We start from the raw sequence: 19,575 nt of genomic DNA on the forward strand, positions 1-19,575 counted from the left end.
TGTGACCTTTTCTATAAAGACAGGTGAAGAAAACCAGCTGTCTGTTAGAGCAATGAAAAGAAACAAGGAAACTCTGTACCATTTCCAGGATTTCATAATATGGCTTCATGAGGCACAGATTTACATATACATTCATACAATAATTCATGGCTGTGCTGCTCTGTCCTGTCGGTGCTGAGAATAATGTACGTTACGTTCATCACTGATGTGGCCAAGAATTCCATCCAGCACCCTGTGGATCAGAGTAAAGCTACTCTGAATTTAGGGAACGGAGTGTGGGATTTCCCTCCAGAAGATCTTAGCTGCCTTACTTCACTTTATACACATCAGATCTTCAGTGACCAAAATATACATTTAAAAAAAATCCTGGATGAAGGGCTTTCAAATGAGTACATAGTATAAGAATCTAAGGTGGGATTCTGCCTCATGGTTATACTTTGGTCCCTCTCCCCTGAGAAGAGAAAAGGGGTGATCTACCATTTCACCTCCTTAGGTGGTCTCTATTATACAAGCAACACAAACACAACTGTTTAGATTTAATTAAAAGATACACATTAAAAGTCCAGGTCAGTGCGTCACTTTTCAATTTGCTGTGGTCAGAAATGCCTATTTTATATCCTAAGAGCATCCTAATGTGGGGTTTGCACCTCCATGTAGGATCCCACATTTGAAAACTGGCTTTAGACTTCGGCGTTTCTGCATCCTTTTCTCCAGAAGTCACTCTTTAAACCCCTTCACTTTGCCTTGCAGCTTCACCTGACTCCTGCACCAACTTGATTCTACACAGGCGCATTTATACAGAGCCTTCACTTTAGGGTGGTTTGAAGCACTTAGATATAGTCTTCCACTTAATTAGGAATGTTGTAGTAGTAGTGATGTTCCTACACTTTGATCAAACGCTGATAAACTCCTCAGAACAAGACAAGCTTCATATAGGGATAGAAGAAAAAAGTTGGTTCCTTCCTCTCCCTATTGTGCTCCTTTGGCAAGCTAGCACAAACAGTGACATTGTAATTCTGACATCATGACACTTGATTAGGTGAATTCCAAGATTTGCACTGTTTGCATGATGACAACGATCCACAGCTTGTGTGAGGTAGCGGGAAAGAGTGTAGTTTTCCCCAGGGCCTGTGGAATACAGCAAAGGGTAGTCTTTCTCACTGGCCAGGAGCTTGAATGCTTCATATGCAATTTCTTGGGGGCTGAGGAAAATAGAAGTCAATTTTCACTCAGTTCTCTTAAATCAGAGACTGTCCAGTTCTTATGATGGATTTTATGATAACTCCTATTGTGCCCTTTCCGTATTCAGCTAAATCAAACGTGACTAGTTTTTTCAGCTGTGTTTGGCTTTCAGCCAGGGATCACCATCTGTAGGATTTCACTCTGAGCTCAGCTTGTTTTGTTTTTCCTTTTCCACCGCTACCACTGTATATTGCGTGTTTGTGGTTCTCATTGCTGATTAGAAGACTCCCCCTCTCTCAACTGGGAGGATGGGAAACTCAGTGGTTTCCACTTGCACAGGTCCGTTTGAACCTTCCTTTGATTTTTAGTTCACAAGGCTTTGCACAGCCTGAGTTTTGTTTTGAACATCAGGTCCAAGAAACTTAAAGCATAACTCAGCTGTAATGTTAAAACTACCATATTTGTCCTGATTTCAGGTCAAAACAAAGTATAACCATCAGGTGCCTAGTGGTTTCCATAAATTTGCCCGGGTCCACTTGAAACTCAGCTGAGGTGCATGACCCTAGCCTGAGTTTTGCACAGTTATGAAAGTTTTTTGTTCTGCCCTCAAAATATACACACATTCTTAAAAGCACAGGGACTGTCTACAGTGTTAATGTACTCATAATCAAATTGTCCTAAAGACATAGGCTCTCATCCTCCATTGACGTAAGGATCAGTTGACTTACAGCAGCTGAGGATCTGGTCCTTCAGCCCATTCTGAACCCATAGACTCTTCATCTATAATACGCCACCTGAGAGCTGTGAGCTGTCAGCAACAAGTTGGGAGGTAGATCCAGGGTGCCCTGTTAAATGTGTGGATGGATTCTGTAGCTCAGTATGAGGGTTTTTTTTAATGCTTCTTGGGAGTAGTAGGAGGACCTAGCAGCTGGGAGGAACTCTTGTTGGAATAGCGTATTTGTAGGCATGTTCAATAGCTTGTAAGATTGATAGGGGATGCTTCTTGTAGAGGTAGCAGGAAGATTCAACAGAGGTGTATTGGATCCAGGGATCTGTGTGATGAAAGAGTTGGAGGAGAGCTCCGGTATTTTTAATGGTGGGTGAAGTTCCTCCAGTATTTGTAAGCCTTGCTTAGGGGATGTTTGGGATGAAAAGTAATATATACCCATATGAATAATTCTGACTCTTTTCTGTAGGCAGATTCATGCTTGATGCCTTGATTTAAATCTCCCCTATAAAACATGACAATTGCTTGGTGTGATTAATCCTTTCATATTTTTTCTGGTTCCTGCCCTTCCCTGCTTCTTTTCTCACATAGGAGCTGGTCATCATGGGAGCACCAGGATCTTTTTACTGGACGGGAACTGTCAAAGTATTGAACCTCACTGACAATACCTATTTCAAACTGAATGACGATTCTGTGATAGCCAGGAGGTACACATACCTAGGCAAGTAGCTCCTTGGACCCTGATGTCAGGATGAAAATAAGTTGAAATAATAGTATAATTATTTTTAGTGTAAATAATGTTTTGTTGGTATAAATGTATTTTGGTGAAAGAATAAGCGGCTGAATAAGAGTGGCTGGTAAGTTACCTGACAAAATACATAGGAAAAAAGCAGTGAAGAACTGTTTTCCCCATTACAGTTGTTAGAGTATAGAAAACAGGTTTGCACTGAGAGGCCATATGGTCTAGTAACTGAGTAACAGACAAGAAGCCAGGAATGCCAGAGTTCTAGTTGTGGCCATGCCATAACTTACTGGATGGTTTGGGCTAAGATGCTCCTCTGTATCTGTAGAATGCTTAAGTACTTCATGGGATATTGTGTAGATGAGTTAATCTGAAGAAATGAAGCACTTTATAAATGATTTATTAGTAAGAGACTGTGGGGGGATGGGCTAGGGAGTGGAGCAGATTTTGTAGGTGTTTAACATGTTAGGCTTTGACGTCTAGAGGCCTTGCTGTAAAATCAACTAATGTCACAAGTGAAATTAATTTAAAGGCTTCCATCTAATCCCCAGTGTTTAGGAGTGTCAAGACTTAGAAAATTCAACAGGCAACAGTCTAATGCTGTTTGACTAAAGACTCATGCTGACTTCTTATTTTCCTTAACCTACAGTCTTTTATAAATATAATTTAGCAGGTGCCACTCAAGGATAGTTAAGTGAACAGTGTTTGTATATATTTAAAGTCATGTGTAGATTTTTCCACTGATTAGCCCTGAATTACAGTATTTAGCATGTGGACAGGAGACCCATAACTTAAAATGGAGGGGTGAGTTAAATACATCCTTAAAAGGGAAAGAAACCTGAAGACTCTCTGTAGACTCCTTTAAACTTCTTACATATCATTTTTTTAATGTAGCAAACAAGACACGATCTTTGATCTACCTGTTTCAAATACACTTTTCCATTGATTTACACTCCTGTTTTATTTCTTTTTCAAGCATTAACTTTTTTGACCTCTTCATCTATTGTTTTATTTTTTTCCCTTATGAATTGAAAAGCACTTGATTTTCCATGCCACGATGGGCAGTGACTTTAATTGAGGGAGCACTGTTTTCTCTGGCGTATGTGAGACTATCACTCACAGGCATGAAAGCTATTTCTTCCTGATGATGTGGTCACTTTACTCTGTGTATGCTCGTTTCTGCTTTACTGCTTCTCATTCCTTTTTACATCTGGATTCTTTGTTAACTTATTGTCTTCATCCTCTCCTTCCCCGCGATGTCCCTCCTACCTACTGGGCTCCTACCCACACCTTCACCTTCTTGGGTTTTGGAAAAACAGTTGAGTAGTATTGTAATTTCCTGCTGTGATCTACAGTTGAACTGAATGTCGGCGAGTTCCTGTACAAAGTGAGTGCCTGCTGCTTTTTGCATGATGCTGGGTATTTACACTCCAAGAGGAACTGTGGAACCCAATTAGTGTGATCCAGATGGCTGACCTGTTTCTCAGACTTTTTCCTTTTTTGTTTTTTCCCCTCTTTCTCTTCCTATAACCCCACCTGACCACCTGCACAGGATATGCAGTGACAGCAGGTCATTTCTCCCACCCAACTACCACAGACGTCGTAGGAGGAGCTCCCCAGGATGGAGGCATTGGCAAGGTGTGGCTTTTAGTCAAACAATGATACTGTCAGATGCAATAGGGTGAAATATATTGACTCAGTTCCCATAAACTTGATGAACCAAGAGATTTTGCCTGAAGACTAATTTCTGAGCCCTTTACCTCACACTTCCAGGCAATTTGATACAATCCTCACATTCACCCTACCTGACCCTTGTGGTGCTCCTTCCCACCCTCAAAAAATCCTTAAAATCTTTCTTTTAAAAAGGTGCTGTTAATTCAAAAATCACTCCTCTGTCTGAAGATTTTTAACCGTTTTGGTTAAAATAGCACTAGTTTGGTTTTGGTGGCTTTCTTGGTATGGACATAGAATGGAAGATCAACAAATTCTGAAGTGTGTGTACAAACAAGTGCCACTGCACGGCTGGCGATCGCATGGCACCAAAAGCTTTGGTGGTTTGATAAGGTTTCCAGTGATAGAAAGAAACTGAATGCATAGCCAGAGCACCTTGCCAGAGATGGAGCTGGGTGGTGCTCGGTTTGCAAGAAGGCCTATGTGCTTTTGGGATTTGCCATGATGATCATCTCCCTATGATGTAGGTAAGAATTATTATGATTATCCCCATTTTGATGATGGAGAAACTAAGGCCGAGGGCTTCAGTAACTTGTGCTTACAAAGCAAGTCTGCAACAAAGTAGGATGCTCAAAACCCTTGGCTCCTTGTCTCTTCTGGACCAGGCCATTGAGAAACCCAAGGTAATCTCTGTCTTCATGTCATTGCATCTAGATTAATCTCTTTCCCTGCTCCCCCGTCCCCCATATCCAACGGAAACATTTACAATGTGTATAGTATTTGCTGTATATTCCTCTGAAGCAAATCACCTTGAAGCTCCCTATACATCCAGCTATTAAATTCCCATGAACTCACTATATAATTTAATACATCAAGTCCTTGGCTCTGATTAGCTACACTGACACCTGCTGGTCAGAAATGGGTGAATTGACTTGAGATTCTGCTGTTGCTGCTGCTCTGAGCTAACAGGTGACTCAAGACTTCTGTTCCTTGTTACAAGCTAATGGGAATCTTGCTAAATATGTTAGGCTCTTCACTCTTTCTGGTCCTAAATGCTAAATATTAGCGAGCTGCAGTACTGCTCTGAGACATTAGGAGGGCAATGCTAATACTCTACAACATTGTGCCAGGAGTATATTCCTTAGGAGCAGAAGATCTAATAGGCTAATATAGACAATCTCCTTTTTGATCATGCATGCTGAATTTACCTGTATTACAACCTAATTAATTACAGTCAAAAACAACTCACAAGTGGCTTATGTTTGAGTATGAACAAATCACTACATTATAATTCTCTCCACCACTAGCCTTGTCCAGTTTGTCCACAATGAGGAAAATGTTTATTATGGAACAAATCATGTTTGTTTATTATGATACAAATCTCTCGGTATTTACTTTAAGAAAGGTTTTTCATTTTGTTCAACCTTCTGCATGTCCCACTGGTTTAATGACCCAGCTATCTACTCTCAAGTTTGCTCGTTGTGGCTTGTTTGCCAGTTTGAATTAATCTGTCATAACATCCTGTAAAATAATGTGAATGAAATGGGAGCCATTCTCATTCATAAGTGTACTTTCTGAATGAGTAACTGTAACCAATATGAAAGTTAATCTACATGAAAAACAACCCAAAGAGAAGGATGAATGTCAGAAAAATCATCTGAAAAGGTGGGGGCTGACTCACCACATAAGTACATTTAAGTCCAGGGCATATTAAAAAAAGACCGAGAAACATGTTTTATTCTAAGGGTAACCTGTGTGAACACAAGTTCAAGTACTGCTGATTATACACTGTAATTTTATAACATTTGAAAACAATTTCTGACTCATAAGGTGCTAACACATTTACTGGTGTGATTTCAGTTTCTACTCTGACCTTTGCTAAAACATTAACATTTGTCTTGCTACATGGACTGCACACACTTTTGCGGGAGGGGACTGACACGCAACGTGGCGGGGGTGGGAAGATCCCTATAGTTACTCAGATTCTCAGCCCTACTCACTCCTGGGCACTTTGTTATTCCTTTCCAAGAGGCATTTGCTTGAGTGTGTGGCTGTTATGCAGCGGGGCTTTTAAAACACATACAAAGCAGTATTAAGATCCTATTTAAGTACTTGTAATGAATGACAAGGGACCTCTTTTATTTGGTACTGAAATGGGAATTTCATCTTTTGCTTTAGAAAAGGCAGGAGGATCATCTTGAATTTGGAGTTTGTAATAAAGTAATCAGTAATATTTGCCAATGAGTATTGTACATCTATACCCAGAATGCACTGATGAATTCATAATTTTATTATAAAGTACTTCTCTACAGGCCATCCTTGTGGTCAGTGTTTGTAACTGCTTTTGTTTTTGTTTCCATTCGATAGGTTTATATTTTCAAAACAGACAGGCGATCAGGCTCCCTAATAAAGATTTTTCAGGCATCAGGTAAAAAGGTGAGAGATTCTTGACAAAAAATGGTTTGGCTATTTCAATTAGTATTATTTTGAATTAATAGCTTCTTAGTGGTTAATTTAGGCTTTAAAAATCTGGGGATTTTTACACCATCATTTAGATCAACCACCTTCTTTTTCTATCATAGTGGTAGCATCCACTCAGTGCTGGAATTGTGGAATGAAAGGTCTGGTAATATTCTGCAATCAAAAGTCCAGTTAGAGCTGATAACTAACTTTGTTTGCATGGCAAGTTACTTTCTCAACAAGCCAGCGTGTGAATCTGCAGCACACCAGCTTGCCGCACACTGGAACGTTCACTGCACTGTGGCAGGGTTCCTGCAGGACGTGGCTGTGCAGCAAGTTGGTGTGCTGGAGAGTCACACGCTGGCTTGCTGGGCAGTAACTTGTTTATATCCTCCAAATATTTGTAAATTATCATGTGCCCCATCGTTCCACTTCCTGCCAGTTCTATAGAATCGGAGCTATCATTTATTAAAAATCAAAAAACACAAAAAAGTCGTCTTTTTTTCGTAGTGAAATGTAATTTGGGGTGCTGTGCTTGGTTAACGAGTATTGCTGGAAACTAACTCCAGTCAAACAGTGTTCTAGCAACAAAGGTATGAATTCATGCCTCATCCCATGCACACTTGATATAATGCGCAGGCAGTTTTTTCCTCCTCTCATTTCTTAGGGGAAAAAGATTGGGAAATCAAATATGGGAAAGAGTTAATGCAATCATGTGGTTACAAACAAAAACACAGGCAGGAATTGCAGAAAGTTAAGGTTCTCACAGTCATATGAACTCATCCACGTTGCGCAGTTGGGTAAATAACAGCCTTTCCCTTAAAGCTGCCTGAATATATAGTGATATGTTTTTCATAACTCTCACTCACTGCCCATGAGAATGTTACTGGATTTAAAAAAAAAATAAACAACAAAAATCCACAAAGGGATTGAACTGCAAACTAACTGAAGTCAAATAGTGGTGAAGGTCGGACCTTGAACCCACAGAAACACAAAAATTACAGTTATGTGCTATCCTTAGCTCACCCCACTGTCTTGATGGCTTCCAAGCAGTTCATGGAATCTTGCTGACATGATGTTACATTCTCAACTTGAAGACCAGAGCGGTTGCTGCCTATTCCATGTCATCTTTAAGGGTATATCTACACAGCAGCTGGGAGCACGTTTCCCAGTGTGGGTAGACAGGCATGTGCTAGCTTTGCTCAAACTAGTGTGCTAAAAATAGCCGTGTGGCTGCTGTGGTTTGGGCAGATTTTGTACATGAGCAGGTAACTGGACCCACCGCCCCTGCTGCCAAAGCCACATTGCTATTTTTAGCATGCTTGCTTGAGCAGTGCTAGCATGGGATTGGGTATCTATTCTGGGAAGTACACTCCCAACAGCTGTGTGGATATACTCTAATAGGCTGGCCAGAACTCTGTTTCTTGCACCTTAATCTGCCAAGGTCCAAATGTGCGACTCTGTGTGTGATGAAGACCCAAAATGAAACCCGTTAATCATGTCTGTGGCAAATGTAATATGCCATGTAATATGAGATTCATACTTAAAAAAAATGTAAATAACTTTGTAATGTCATTTTCGTGCTTCCCCGTTTCTGATGTAACCAATTGTCAACAATAAAAGAGAAGGATGACCAGATTCATGTGGGATGCAGGTGAATTTGGGGCTAAAATGTGTGGGATGTCCATTGAAATGAGAGACACTTGAGAGGTACACACTAGTAGATGAGCTGTAACTATGCCCTGTGGAGTATGCACTGGTATATCTTGGCCCAGTTGGATGAATTCAGGACAATGTCTGGTTTTGCCTTCAATTTCCTTACATGTGTATAAATGAGAATCTCAAATGTGGTTTAATAGTATATTTGGGGGATGGTTAGTATTTTATGTTACACAATAATAAATAGTTATTTGAGAGAGAGCGAGAAATTGACTACATGCTTAGGGCTTGACCTGCAAGTTCTCTGGGCATGGAACCCCCACTGAAACCAATGAGTTCAGTGTAGTAGGGATTGCAGACTCAGGGCCTTAGGCTGATTTGCTTGCAGGTGGAGGAAGGCTTTTATGGGTCTGTTAACATAGCACAATAAGCCCAGGCTCAGACTTGGGTTCAAGTCCAAGCCCCTCTTCCAGAAATTAGTCTGACTTGGGCTAGGATCCCTTCTTGACTTAGACCAGCTTGACTCCAGCTTGAGACACCTTGAAAAGGGCCATGATTTTAAGCAAGTGCTTGGCACCCACCCTCTGAAAATAAAGCCCCGTGAAGTTGGGCATCAAAAATCACCAGTCACTTCTGAAAATCTTGGCCCAGGCAGCTATTTTTCCTTTTCCTCATTTTAGACATTTGCCAGGCAAAAGCTACTCTAAAGTAAGGCCATTTCATGCCTTTTTTAAAGTACGTCTTAGGGTGTGGATTTTAGTTCTTCTATAAAACGTCAGCGTTGATGCACAGTTACAATAAAGTGCTTAGTTCTTGCCAAAAAAATTACCTAAGCTTTCTCCTTAGTGTTTCTAGTATGAGATAAAGCAGCAACTCTTCACTTGATGTTAAAAAAAAGAACATAAATGATTTCCTCCTGTGCGTGGGCAGATACTGAATGCTTTGTTATGACTCGGCTTGGTTACAGATGGGCTCTTACTTTGGCTCCTCCTTATGTGCAGTTGATCTGAACTCTGATGGACTTTCAGACCTGCTGGTTGGAGCACCCATGTTTTCTGAGATCAGGGATGAGGGTCAAGTCACAGTCTATATCAACAGAGGAAATGTGAGTATGCAAAGAGGATGAGCATGTGGAGGGAGAGTCAGTCCAGCTGTGGTTTACGATGAAATTTGGTGTCTTGGATGTGGGTGTTTCCAGCAAAACATGGTGCCAGGCAAAATTCATCTGGTAAAAATTCATTTTCTAAACTCAGAAGTCAGCCCCTGGTCATGAAAATGTTGTGAATCTTTTGAGGAAGATGGGAGAATTTCTGGTTTTATGTTGAAATTTGGTGCTATTGTTGGATTTGCATGACTTTTGATGCCAAAACCAAGTGAAAATCAGCAGCTTTGACTGAGTTTTGCTTTGTGTTTTGGATGGTCCTTCAAACCCACAACTCAAAACAAAACACTAGGGATTCAAGAACCCATGTGAAGAGAAACCAATGAGTAGTTTTATATTATTATTATTATTTCATGCTGTTTATTGAAAGCCTATGGTAGAAAGCCTCCATCGACTGAAACCTCTGAATTTCACATTGCACAACTATAGTCTTGGGAAATTCTGAACTTTGACTTCCTGGAGTAGCAAAGAAGATGATTAGTACATCGTGTTTAAAGGAAAATGAGGTATATGTATTTTTTCAGGGAAAAGGTGGTTTGTGAAAGTGCCTTTTTTAACTGACTCTAAGAATTGAGCTACATTTTTTATATATCGGTCCCAATACTCCTCTTTTTTAGTCAATGGGAGATTTTTCATTGGCTTCAACAGTGGCACTAGTGGGTTCACGTTAACTTTCTTTTTATAACTTTAATCATATTATTATTATTTTTTTTTTTTGCTGGAAATAAAATTTATCTACAAGTCCTACAGATTGTGTGTGAAAGAAACCAGACTTGCATTTGGTTTCATTTCAGTTGCCAATTAACAATCCTTGAAATGAGCCCTGATTTTTCACTTTGATCTGCTGTTTATTCAAGATTTGGTTGCAGTAGTGCCTAGAGGTCAACCATATTGGGATCCCATTGTGCTAGATGCTCTACAAACATAGAGCAAGTGACGATCCCTGTCCCAAAGAACTCATGGTGACAAGGTGAATTATTTGTGTCTATAAATGATATATTTAAAAAAAAACAACTTGAGATGCTAGTAACAGTTTCTCCTTCCCTTAACCTTGACTTCGTTGGGGCTGCCCATGTGAAGTAAAGTTACATGAATAACTGTTTGAAGGACTGGACCTTTTGTGGTATGAATGCCAGAACACTCAACTTCATTTCAGTTCTCTCACCCGCACGGCTCCGATGGCACTTTGACCATAAGAGAGAGCCCTGATGGCATGTAGAATATTACTTTATAGCACACACATGCAGCACTATGATAGATTTAATAAACTTATATCTAACCACAGTACATGCTGCAAAGAAACAAGTAACATCTACAAGACTGCATGTCGTTTCCCCCCCCCCTCGTGTCCTAACTTCATTGTGGAGGATTTTCTTAATGTCAGCAGCTCCTTGCAGCCAAGAAAAAGATTGTGGATGAGGGCAGAACATGTAATACAAAGGGGGAAAAAATCCAAACAGTTGAGGTGGGCTCTTGAGGTTGGCTTGAGTAACTAAGTTTTGTTTTCTTGTGGAAATGTTCCTTTCCTCTTGGGGGTGCATTGCAAGAAATTAAAGCTCATTAAAATGAGTTGGCTAGAAAGTGGGAGGGCATGAATTGCTAGATCCATGAGACCTATGCTGGCATGTGAATGCAAAACTCAGTTTGTTCTGGGCTTGCTCGGACTCTCTTTATTTCATTGACTCTAGCTAAACCTTATTCTTCTTTTTACATTCTTCCATTCTTTGCCTTGCTTTCTAACATGCAAAATCTAGGCCTATGTACATACTACCACTTATGTCGCTCAGGGTGTGAATAAGCCACCCCCTGAGTGACACAAGTTACATTCAGCTAAGAGCTGGTGTGGACAGCACTATGTCAGCGGGAGAGCTTCTCCCACCAACCTAGTTACCACTCTTCTCGGGGACTGGAGTATTTAAATCGATGGGAGAGCTCTCCCCTGTCAGCTTAGAGCGTCTGTCTGCACTAGCAGCGCTGCAGCTGCGCTAATGTAAGCTCTGTAGTGTAGCCATAACCTAGCAGTTTTCAAATCCTGCAGCCTCTGCAAAGGGAAACCTCTGCTAAATTCAGTGGGCGCTATGGCTGAGTAAGTCTTGATTAAGGACTGCGCTCTTTGGAGGCAATATGCCAGCGGGTTAAGAACTGAATAGTGGTGTTTAATATATGGAAAATCTTAGTGAGCCAAACAAGTCTTTTGGTTGTTGGCATATGGGTTACCTCATTCGTATTGGTCTTTTTTCCTGGGTATATAAAGACAGAAGTTGGGATTCTCAAACAGTCCGTGTAGTCCTAGCCCTGCTCCCATTGAGTTCGAAGGTAAAATTCTCATTGAATTCAATGGGAGCAGATTTAGACGAAGGCTGAGTGCTTCTGAAAAATCCCACACAGAATTCCTAACCTTGTTCTCTATTAAAGGAGAAGTAGGGTCATCGCCTGGGGATTTTTGGTGCATAGAGAATGAATTAATATGTGATGTGGTATTCTTAAAAGCACCCACTCCTTCCACACTTCTGCTAAGTGCAGAGGAGTTAGTTATCTGCTAGAATTTTTCACTCACAAGTCACTGACTTGGTTGCCTGTTAACCACAGTCATGAAAACCCAGGGCTCTTCACATGAACACACATGGATGGGTCTTCCTGTGCAAAATGGCTTCTTGAATTATTATATATGGCTAATGAGTTTGGCCTGTGATATGTTCTGTCTGGCTAGTTCAAATCACTTCTGGGGTCAATCTGATTGTGTTTAATCCTTTTGTTTTGTATACCCAGGTAAGTTGCATTCATTGGGGCTTCAATAGCAGTGCAAAAGTCACACTGCTGCTCTGCCCCAGGTGTTTCCTGCATTGTGTGTGAGCGGGCAGGGAGGCACTGTATCTTTCAGCGCTCACTCTGTTTTTCTTTGCCTGTCCTATTTCCTGTTTGCTAGGGAGTCCTGGAAGAGCAGCTTGTTCTGAACGGTGACAATGCCTACAATGCACACTTTGGGGAAAGTATGGCCTCCCTAGGAGATATTGACGATGATGGATACTCAGGTTGGCATATTTCCATTCTCCCATGTTCTCTGTTTCTAGCCACGTCTGTGGGTGTCTTTATTTTATTATAGGGACTTTACCATCAAATCATATTTCAAATTAGAGGAGGAAGGAAGCATTATCATTGTAGTCCACATTGGAAATTCTTTCAAATAGATGGTCTGATTCACCACGGCATTACTCCTTTGGAAACGATCACAGCCTAAGACTGGAGTAATGCTGTGGTGAATCAAGCTCTATATGCCATTTTCTGGCAAAGACATGTTGGGACTAATTACACCTAACACGGATCTAACTCCCATTGATTTCAATATGAGTTATTTGTGGGTAACTCAGGGCAAAGTTGGGCATTTGGTCTATTTCCTTTGTTTGTTTTTTTCAACTTCATTGTATATGTCTTACTAATGACCCTTAGATTTTCCCTAACCAAAAAGAAAACCACACCATCTTTTGTGTTACATTTGGCATCTTCTGTCTCAGGGTCATTCCCATTTATTGGCATAACCGGGGCTTCTTATCAGAAGGTACATTTAACAAGTAGCTCTTACTGCCTCCTATCGTATATTCTATTTATTAGCACTTATCCCTGCTAACCTACAGTCCAGTTTCTTTCATGGGCTGTTTTGTACAAGGACCCACACTGTGATAACAATAGGTGAGAATGGAGTGTTGATGCCCGTAAGTTTGCTGCAGTGATTTCTGGCAGACTAAGGACTTCAAAACATGGATTAGTTTAGCGTGTGTTCCTGAGAAAACATCCTCTGAGACACTCAGCAGCCCTTGTGTTTGAAAAACAACCCACTTGACCTAACTTGACTTTGGAAACTTGGCATTTCAATCACAATTGTCACAGTGCAGAGTGTGTAGTGTGTACTCCCTCTGCCAGTGGCATCTTGATGCACAATGCTGATCCACCCTGGTTGGTCATATGAAAGGACTGTTAAATGGCTTTTTTTTTGAGCAGGCGGATGGGAATAAACATATTTTTATAACTAAACCACATGCTTCTTATTAGATGCCAAAATTTATGTATAAATTGAAAAGGAATTTCTGTGCATGAGCTGTTCATTAAAGTAGGTAACTATTTCTAGCTAAGCTGGCACCAGCAGTATGGTGATCCTCCTTCTCACAATGAGTTGTATTAGCCTGAGGCCATGGGCTTTTATAAAAGGATGACATGGGAAGAGTGGAAAGGGAGAGGACCGTGACATGTTTTCAATTCACATTGTTTTACATGCGCAGATGTCGCCATTGGGTCCCCTAAGGAGGATGACTACGTAGGAGCAGTGTATATCTACCATGGAGACGCAGGTGGCATTGTTCCGCAGTATTCTATGGTAATTTCTTGGTTGTCACTCTGTTGGGTCTTGCAGAAATGTGCCAAACATGCAGATAAAGAATGGTGACAGGAAGCTGTACTCGCTCTCCTCCCCACACCTCTTGATCCCCTCTACTTCTATAGCTGGTTTGTCTCTGTATGTGAAGCCTGCATCAAATCAGACTCTGTATCTGAGCCTAGGTAGGAGTTAAGACTTGGATGTTCTGTTTTGCATATGGTTTCTAACCACGTTTGGCCCCATCTTCTCTGGCCAGGCAAACAATTCCAGAAACAGGTCAGCATGAGCCATTCTTTTGAAACATGTTTTAATACAGTTGTCAGATGCAGCTTCCTTCCCTGTGTAAACAAAGTCTTTGGGGTGGGTATTTCAGTGACAGTAGTACTTGAAGCACTGGAATGGCAGAGTGGACTTCCGTGGGGGGAGAGTGGGTGGAGTCTCGAGCTGCTCTCCTCCTAGCAAGACCAGACTTAGTGAGAAGGAAAAGATTCTAGGGACTCCTTCTGTGGAAGCACACTTGACTACTTTTGAAATGCTCCTCTTCCCAACAGCAGAGGGTTTCAGGAGGGCAGATTTGAGGTTCCACTTTACCAGAACACCACCGTGAAATAAAAACTGCCTATGTATGCCATACAGGCACTGAATATAATTCCAGGGTAATTTAGTCTTTGCATCTTATTAAGAAGATAAAATCCCATGGATCACATTAAAACATGCCCCTTAGTCGCTAATGTTTGTCTAGCAAGCTTTTACAAAGGCAGATTTTTTTTCCTCCTCTGGCCGTTTGAAGGTCTGATCTAAATATTCTTGTTTTGTTGCTGGGAGGAATCCTACATAGTTAAGCAGAGTAAAGGATTTAGTGGTTATAGTGGAGACTCTTTTAATAGATTGCAGGGGATTAATCCTTCTGCCTTAACTGTATGTACAGTATGCATTGGTTTTTACAAAGAAAGTTAAAACCATTTTATGATAGTTTTAAAATGTGTTAATTTGTGGCATATGTATGGCTCAGCTCTGCACTCTTTTCTCAGCAGGAGTTGCTGGAAGTGGGGTTCTTCGAATTTGTTATGAGACTCCAGGCTTCTAAGCTGCTGCATGTGCATACCTGGGTTTTTTTCATTCTTGAGGGAATTTATTGCTTTAGAAAGACACCTTGATAGCGCTGTAGATTCAAGTTCTTCTCCCCCCTCTCCTCCTCCCCCCATTGAAGTGGACAAATGCAACTCACCTGTCCCTCATTTCTGCCTCGGAGAGACCATTTCTAGAGGGTTAAAGGATACCAGTTGTTCCACCTTGGTGTCCTTTCCTTCCTTGGCCTCTCTCGAGACTGCCAACAAGAATTTCAACTGTGGCAGTACTTTTTTACAATGTATCCTAGTCCCTATCTGAAAGGGCTAGATTGAAGCCGCCAATTCATTTTTCATTTGCCACCAAACAGCCATTAAATGTTTGTAACTTTTATTCCTTACCTACCTGGCCTGGATTTGAACTAGCCACTTTGAGGTGAAAGGTATTTGTGTATCCAATTACCATTCCTGTGAGCTATCCAGATGCCCTGGGTTGCCTCATTTAAACAAGCTCTGAGAAGAAGGGGCCCCCTCATCATATCATTTTTCACCCTTTTCATTCCCCTTTCCCCCTTTTCTTCTTTAAATCATTATCTTTATCTGTGCCTCATTCCCCTGCAGCAACCTTAGTGGTGGCTCTGAGCAAAAGCATCTTCATTGATTTGCAACATAATGAATGTTCTAAATAAATACTGTCTGTCTAAGCTTCATAGCCTGCTGTTTTCATTCATGGCACTTAAAGGAGAACAGCATTATACCTCTGCATTTATACCATAATAGCCTACAGATGTCTGTGGGATATCTGTAGGCAGGATTTACCACCCTATTAGGGACCCCCACAAAAAAACTTAATCATGTTCTATGATGTAAATGTAATGTGAGGAGCAAATTTCTTCTAGTTTTCTAATGTTAACTGCCTTTGAGTGAGAAAGTTTAGCTCCGTTTGTTTTAAAGTATTGTTTCCCCCTTAGAACTGGCCGTTAGGATCACAGGCTCATTTTAAAGGATCTCTTTCTTCCGCTAGTATATTGGTTTTGAGTTTTCTCTTTCAATGAATTTCCTGTGACGTTTTGGCTAATGTTGGACAAAGAAGTATTGTAGCCTATAGAAGGCTGTAAAGCACCACCAGCAGCCCTGGAGTTATGCTCCTGTAATAGGTCTTTTCCATCTAACTTCTGTGATCAGACCCCTTCTTGAACTCAGATCTCCTTTCTTTTGCATCATGCTGTAATACACAGGAGCCTGTGGGCCATCAGGCTGGCTTGGAAGATGAGGTTTTAATATCCTGATTCGCTCCAGATAAAACATTTAGCATTCAAACTCCTTAAGGAAAGTTCTCGTGTGTTAGTGATTTTTAAGAAGTCCTCTGGTTTGGGAGATAATGTGAGCAATGGCATCGGCACTGGTACAAAATACTTTGATAGTTGATGAAAAACAGAATTTTCCAACTGCATATGGATTGAATATCCCTTGTTTTGATCTTGATCATATTGGTAAACTTTGTTAGAGTAAGTAGTCAGATTGGATTTGATGTTTCAATTAAATTAACCATTTTTTAAAGATGCAGCATCAAACTCTTTATTATATGAGAGCAGGTGATGGGAAAGGCTATGTGGAATACAAAATTAGATCCTTTCTTCTATACAGAATATATCTGATATGCTGTTATTTTTTGTGTGTGCGTACATATATACACTTGTAATTTTATGTCTTTTTTTTAATCAATCCTTTTAACTCAAGTCAAGACCAAAAAACGCTTACTCTCATAAGCGTTCATGGGACTTACACATATAAATAGGGTTTGCAGGATCATGGTTTGCAAGGTCAGGCTCCAGTATGCTCTGGCAGTAAAAGAGGCCTCAATGTATGTGAGAATCAGGCCCTGAGAGAAGTAGTACCATGTGGTACTTTATATTCATTTTGATTCCTTTTCATGATTTCACTATTATGCTCTCTGTTGCAGAAACTGTCTGGGCGAACTATAAACCCAGCATTGCGGATGTTTGGCCAGTCCATATCGGGAGGAGTTGATATGGATGGAAATGGTTATCCGGGTATGTTTACTACACCAACAATAATAATAATAATAATTAATAAAGCAGTAGATAAACAGCATATCAGTAGTATCCATATTGCTTACTAAAGCTCCTTCAAATCAGTGACAGGAAAGCTTACTTGTAAAGAACAGGTGTCTGTCTTTTCCCTCACTCAAACAAATCATGTCAGCAGCTTTCACTCTCTTAGAGACTTCCCAGGTTCAGTTGTCTGTGTTTAGAACCTGTGGTACAGGACTGAGAAACTAGGTTGAGAATATTAGCTTCCTAGGAAGTTGTGACTTTCTAGAGGGTGGTTTCTGTTAAAGGGGAAAAAATGAGCTATAATGATGATTTTAAAAAAAAGAACTGGAGTGACCTGAAGAACTCAGTTTTGGAGTCCTATTGTGCTGTATTGATTGGCAGAATTGAGTTGGGAATGGGGAAATATTTTATTAGTACATATTTTACAACCAAAAAATCATAAATATGCAGACTACAAGGATTTGGTTTCTGTGTCCTTCAAATTCCATTGTAACAGTAAAAGTTATTAAACTTTGTTTTCAGATGTGACCATTGGAGCCTTCATGTCAGACAATGTGGTACTTCTAAGGTGAGATCAATTTCTTCTTCCTCTTTTATTATGTTTTTCTGGCTCCTGTTTTTTGGTTATGTGGTTTCTCAGTCTTCCTCCAGTACTTTTTATTATCTTTTTTCATTATGGTTAGAAGAAACAAGTTATACAAAATAATCTACCATACCTAATAGGGGTGCAAGGTACTTTACAGAATAAATAAAAGATGGGACCAAACCCCAAAGAATTTATTACCTAATTTAGACACACAGCAAGAGATGACCAATAAAAAGATGGATATTGGGAGTATGGGGAGAGTAAAGGTTACAGAAGCAACAGATTGAGATATGTTTTTGTTACTTACGCATACCACTGCTTCCTTTTTGGAAAGATAATTGAGTTATTTATATAGCTACTTGAATTTGTGTGGATTTTTTGTTTTTATCTATATAAAATAGATAGTTAGATTTAAGGAAACAAAATTGAGCAAGAGGGCAGCAATGGATGGTGTAGGAATGTAGCTCAGTGTTGGAAGACCAAGTGAAAAATGAGTCTTGAAGGAGAGTGAGGTTGCAATGCATGCAGGATCTGGACAACTATTTGAGGTGTGCAGGTGGCATGGAGTTGCTTGTTGGAGATGGAGACTGGGGAAGCTACAAGGTGTAACGGATTGGAAGAGTGAAGAGGATGGAGAGAAGGTGTATGGCTAGAACTGAGATGAAGGTAGGGCAAAGCTCTGAAGGCAAGATGAGGAATTTGAACTTGGTTATCATGCAGAGGAAGAGGTGGTGGTTGTAGTGAAGATGATAGATGACCCATCCATTGGGCAAAGCTCATGTTTGATATTGGTGGTAGAATTCTGATGCTGCTAATATAGGTGTCTACCAAATTTCCAAAATCAGTTTGCTAAATAAGTAACATGGCATTGAAAAGAAATCAAGAAGCTACCTCAAGAGATTGGATTGCTGCAGTTTGCTCTACTTGGAGCTGCCCTTGAGAACTCTGTGTTTCGATATTACTTCTGATACTGACTTGCTGTGTGACCTTGGGCAGATCCCCTGCACTTCCATGTTGCAGTTTCCCCATCTTTCCATGGGGTTAATGATACTTACATACAGTACCTCACTGGGATATTGTGCATCTTAATTAATTTTTTGCAGAAGTACTTTGCTCTTCCAAGAGTGTCTTTCATCTGAAGAAATAAAAATGTTTTCATTTTTTTATGTTGATTTATATTTTAGGCACACTTTTTTATATATTAGGCTCTTTTTGCCAATAGTTACCTTCTGAATAGACACTTTAAAGTTTAATAAAACAACAGTATCAATAACTATATGGAATAGTCATTTAAAGCTTTTGTGGAATGGTAATAGGGTTGGGGAAAAAAATTAAGAGTTGTGCAGTGAGTCAACCCCACTGTGTATTCTGTTAGATACAGGGAAGACCTGGTTTCTGTTCCCATTGAAGTCAATAGAAAAACTCCTGTTGACTTCTTCATGATGCAGGTGCTATGCTGTTTGAGAAACATTAATATTCCATTATTACTCAGACAGAGGAGGCCAAAAGGTGTGAAACACCAACAGACAGAATTGTAGAGCTCTGTTCCTCAGAAATAGCTCACAAAGAAAATAAAGGTGCAAACATTTATGCTGCTATAGCATTATATCCACTTTCTCTTTTTTCACAATAACACATGGGCCTAGAACCAGCAGTTGCAGGTTTTGAGGCAGGTGCCACTTCCTCGTCACCACCACAGGTCTTGGTAGGGTTGCCGTCAAGAGGAGCTGAGACACTAAGCCCTCCAGCAGGTTCCACACTAAGGGGCATGTGCAACAGCCCTCTGTGATTCACTGGTTGGCTGGCACATCACATATAAACCAGGGAGCCATTTCAGGGACTTGTCTGAACAATGCAGACCTCTGGTGTGCC

At 40.5% G+C, this 19,575-nt stretch overlaps 1 protein-coding gene across 1 annotated transcript in view; it reads left to right on the forward strand.

Moving 5' to 3' along the window:
• ITGA9 (integrin subunit alpha 9) overlaps nucleotides 1-19,575 on the forward strand; it is a 272,113-nt gene that overhangs the window by 35,056 nt on the left and 217,482 nt on the right. The window contains exons 6-13 of the mRNA XM_067562457.1: nucleotides 2,501-2,630; nucleotides 4,204-4,289; nucleotides 6,690-6,758; nucleotides 9,409-9,546; nucleotides 12,530-12,635; nucleotides 13,878-13,972; nucleotides 17,003-17,093; nucleotides 17,640-17,685. Coding sequence (XP_067418558.1) covers nucleotides 2,501-2,630; nucleotides 4,204-4,289; nucleotides 6,690-6,758; nucleotides 9,409-9,546; nucleotides 12,530-12,635; nucleotides 13,878-13,972; nucleotides 17,003-17,093; nucleotides 17,640-17,685 — 761 coding nt within the window. The remainder of the gene's footprint in view (nucleotides 1-2,500; nucleotides 2,631-4,203; nucleotides 4,290-6,689; nucleotides 6,759-9,408; nucleotides 9,547-12,529; nucleotides 12,636-13,877; nucleotides 13,973-17,002; nucleotides 17,094-17,639; nucleotides 17,686-19,575) is intronic.

The sequence above is a fragment of the Emydura macquarii genome, unplaced genomic scaffold (assembly GCF_026122565.2).
Source record: "Emydura macquarii macquarii isolate MOO-44397 ecotype Brisbane River unplaced genomic scaffold, CSIRO-AGI_Emac_v2 contig_2432, whole genome shotgun sequence".
Lineage (NCBI taxonomy): Eukaryota > Metazoa > Chordata > Testudines > Chelidae > Emydura > Emydura macquarii.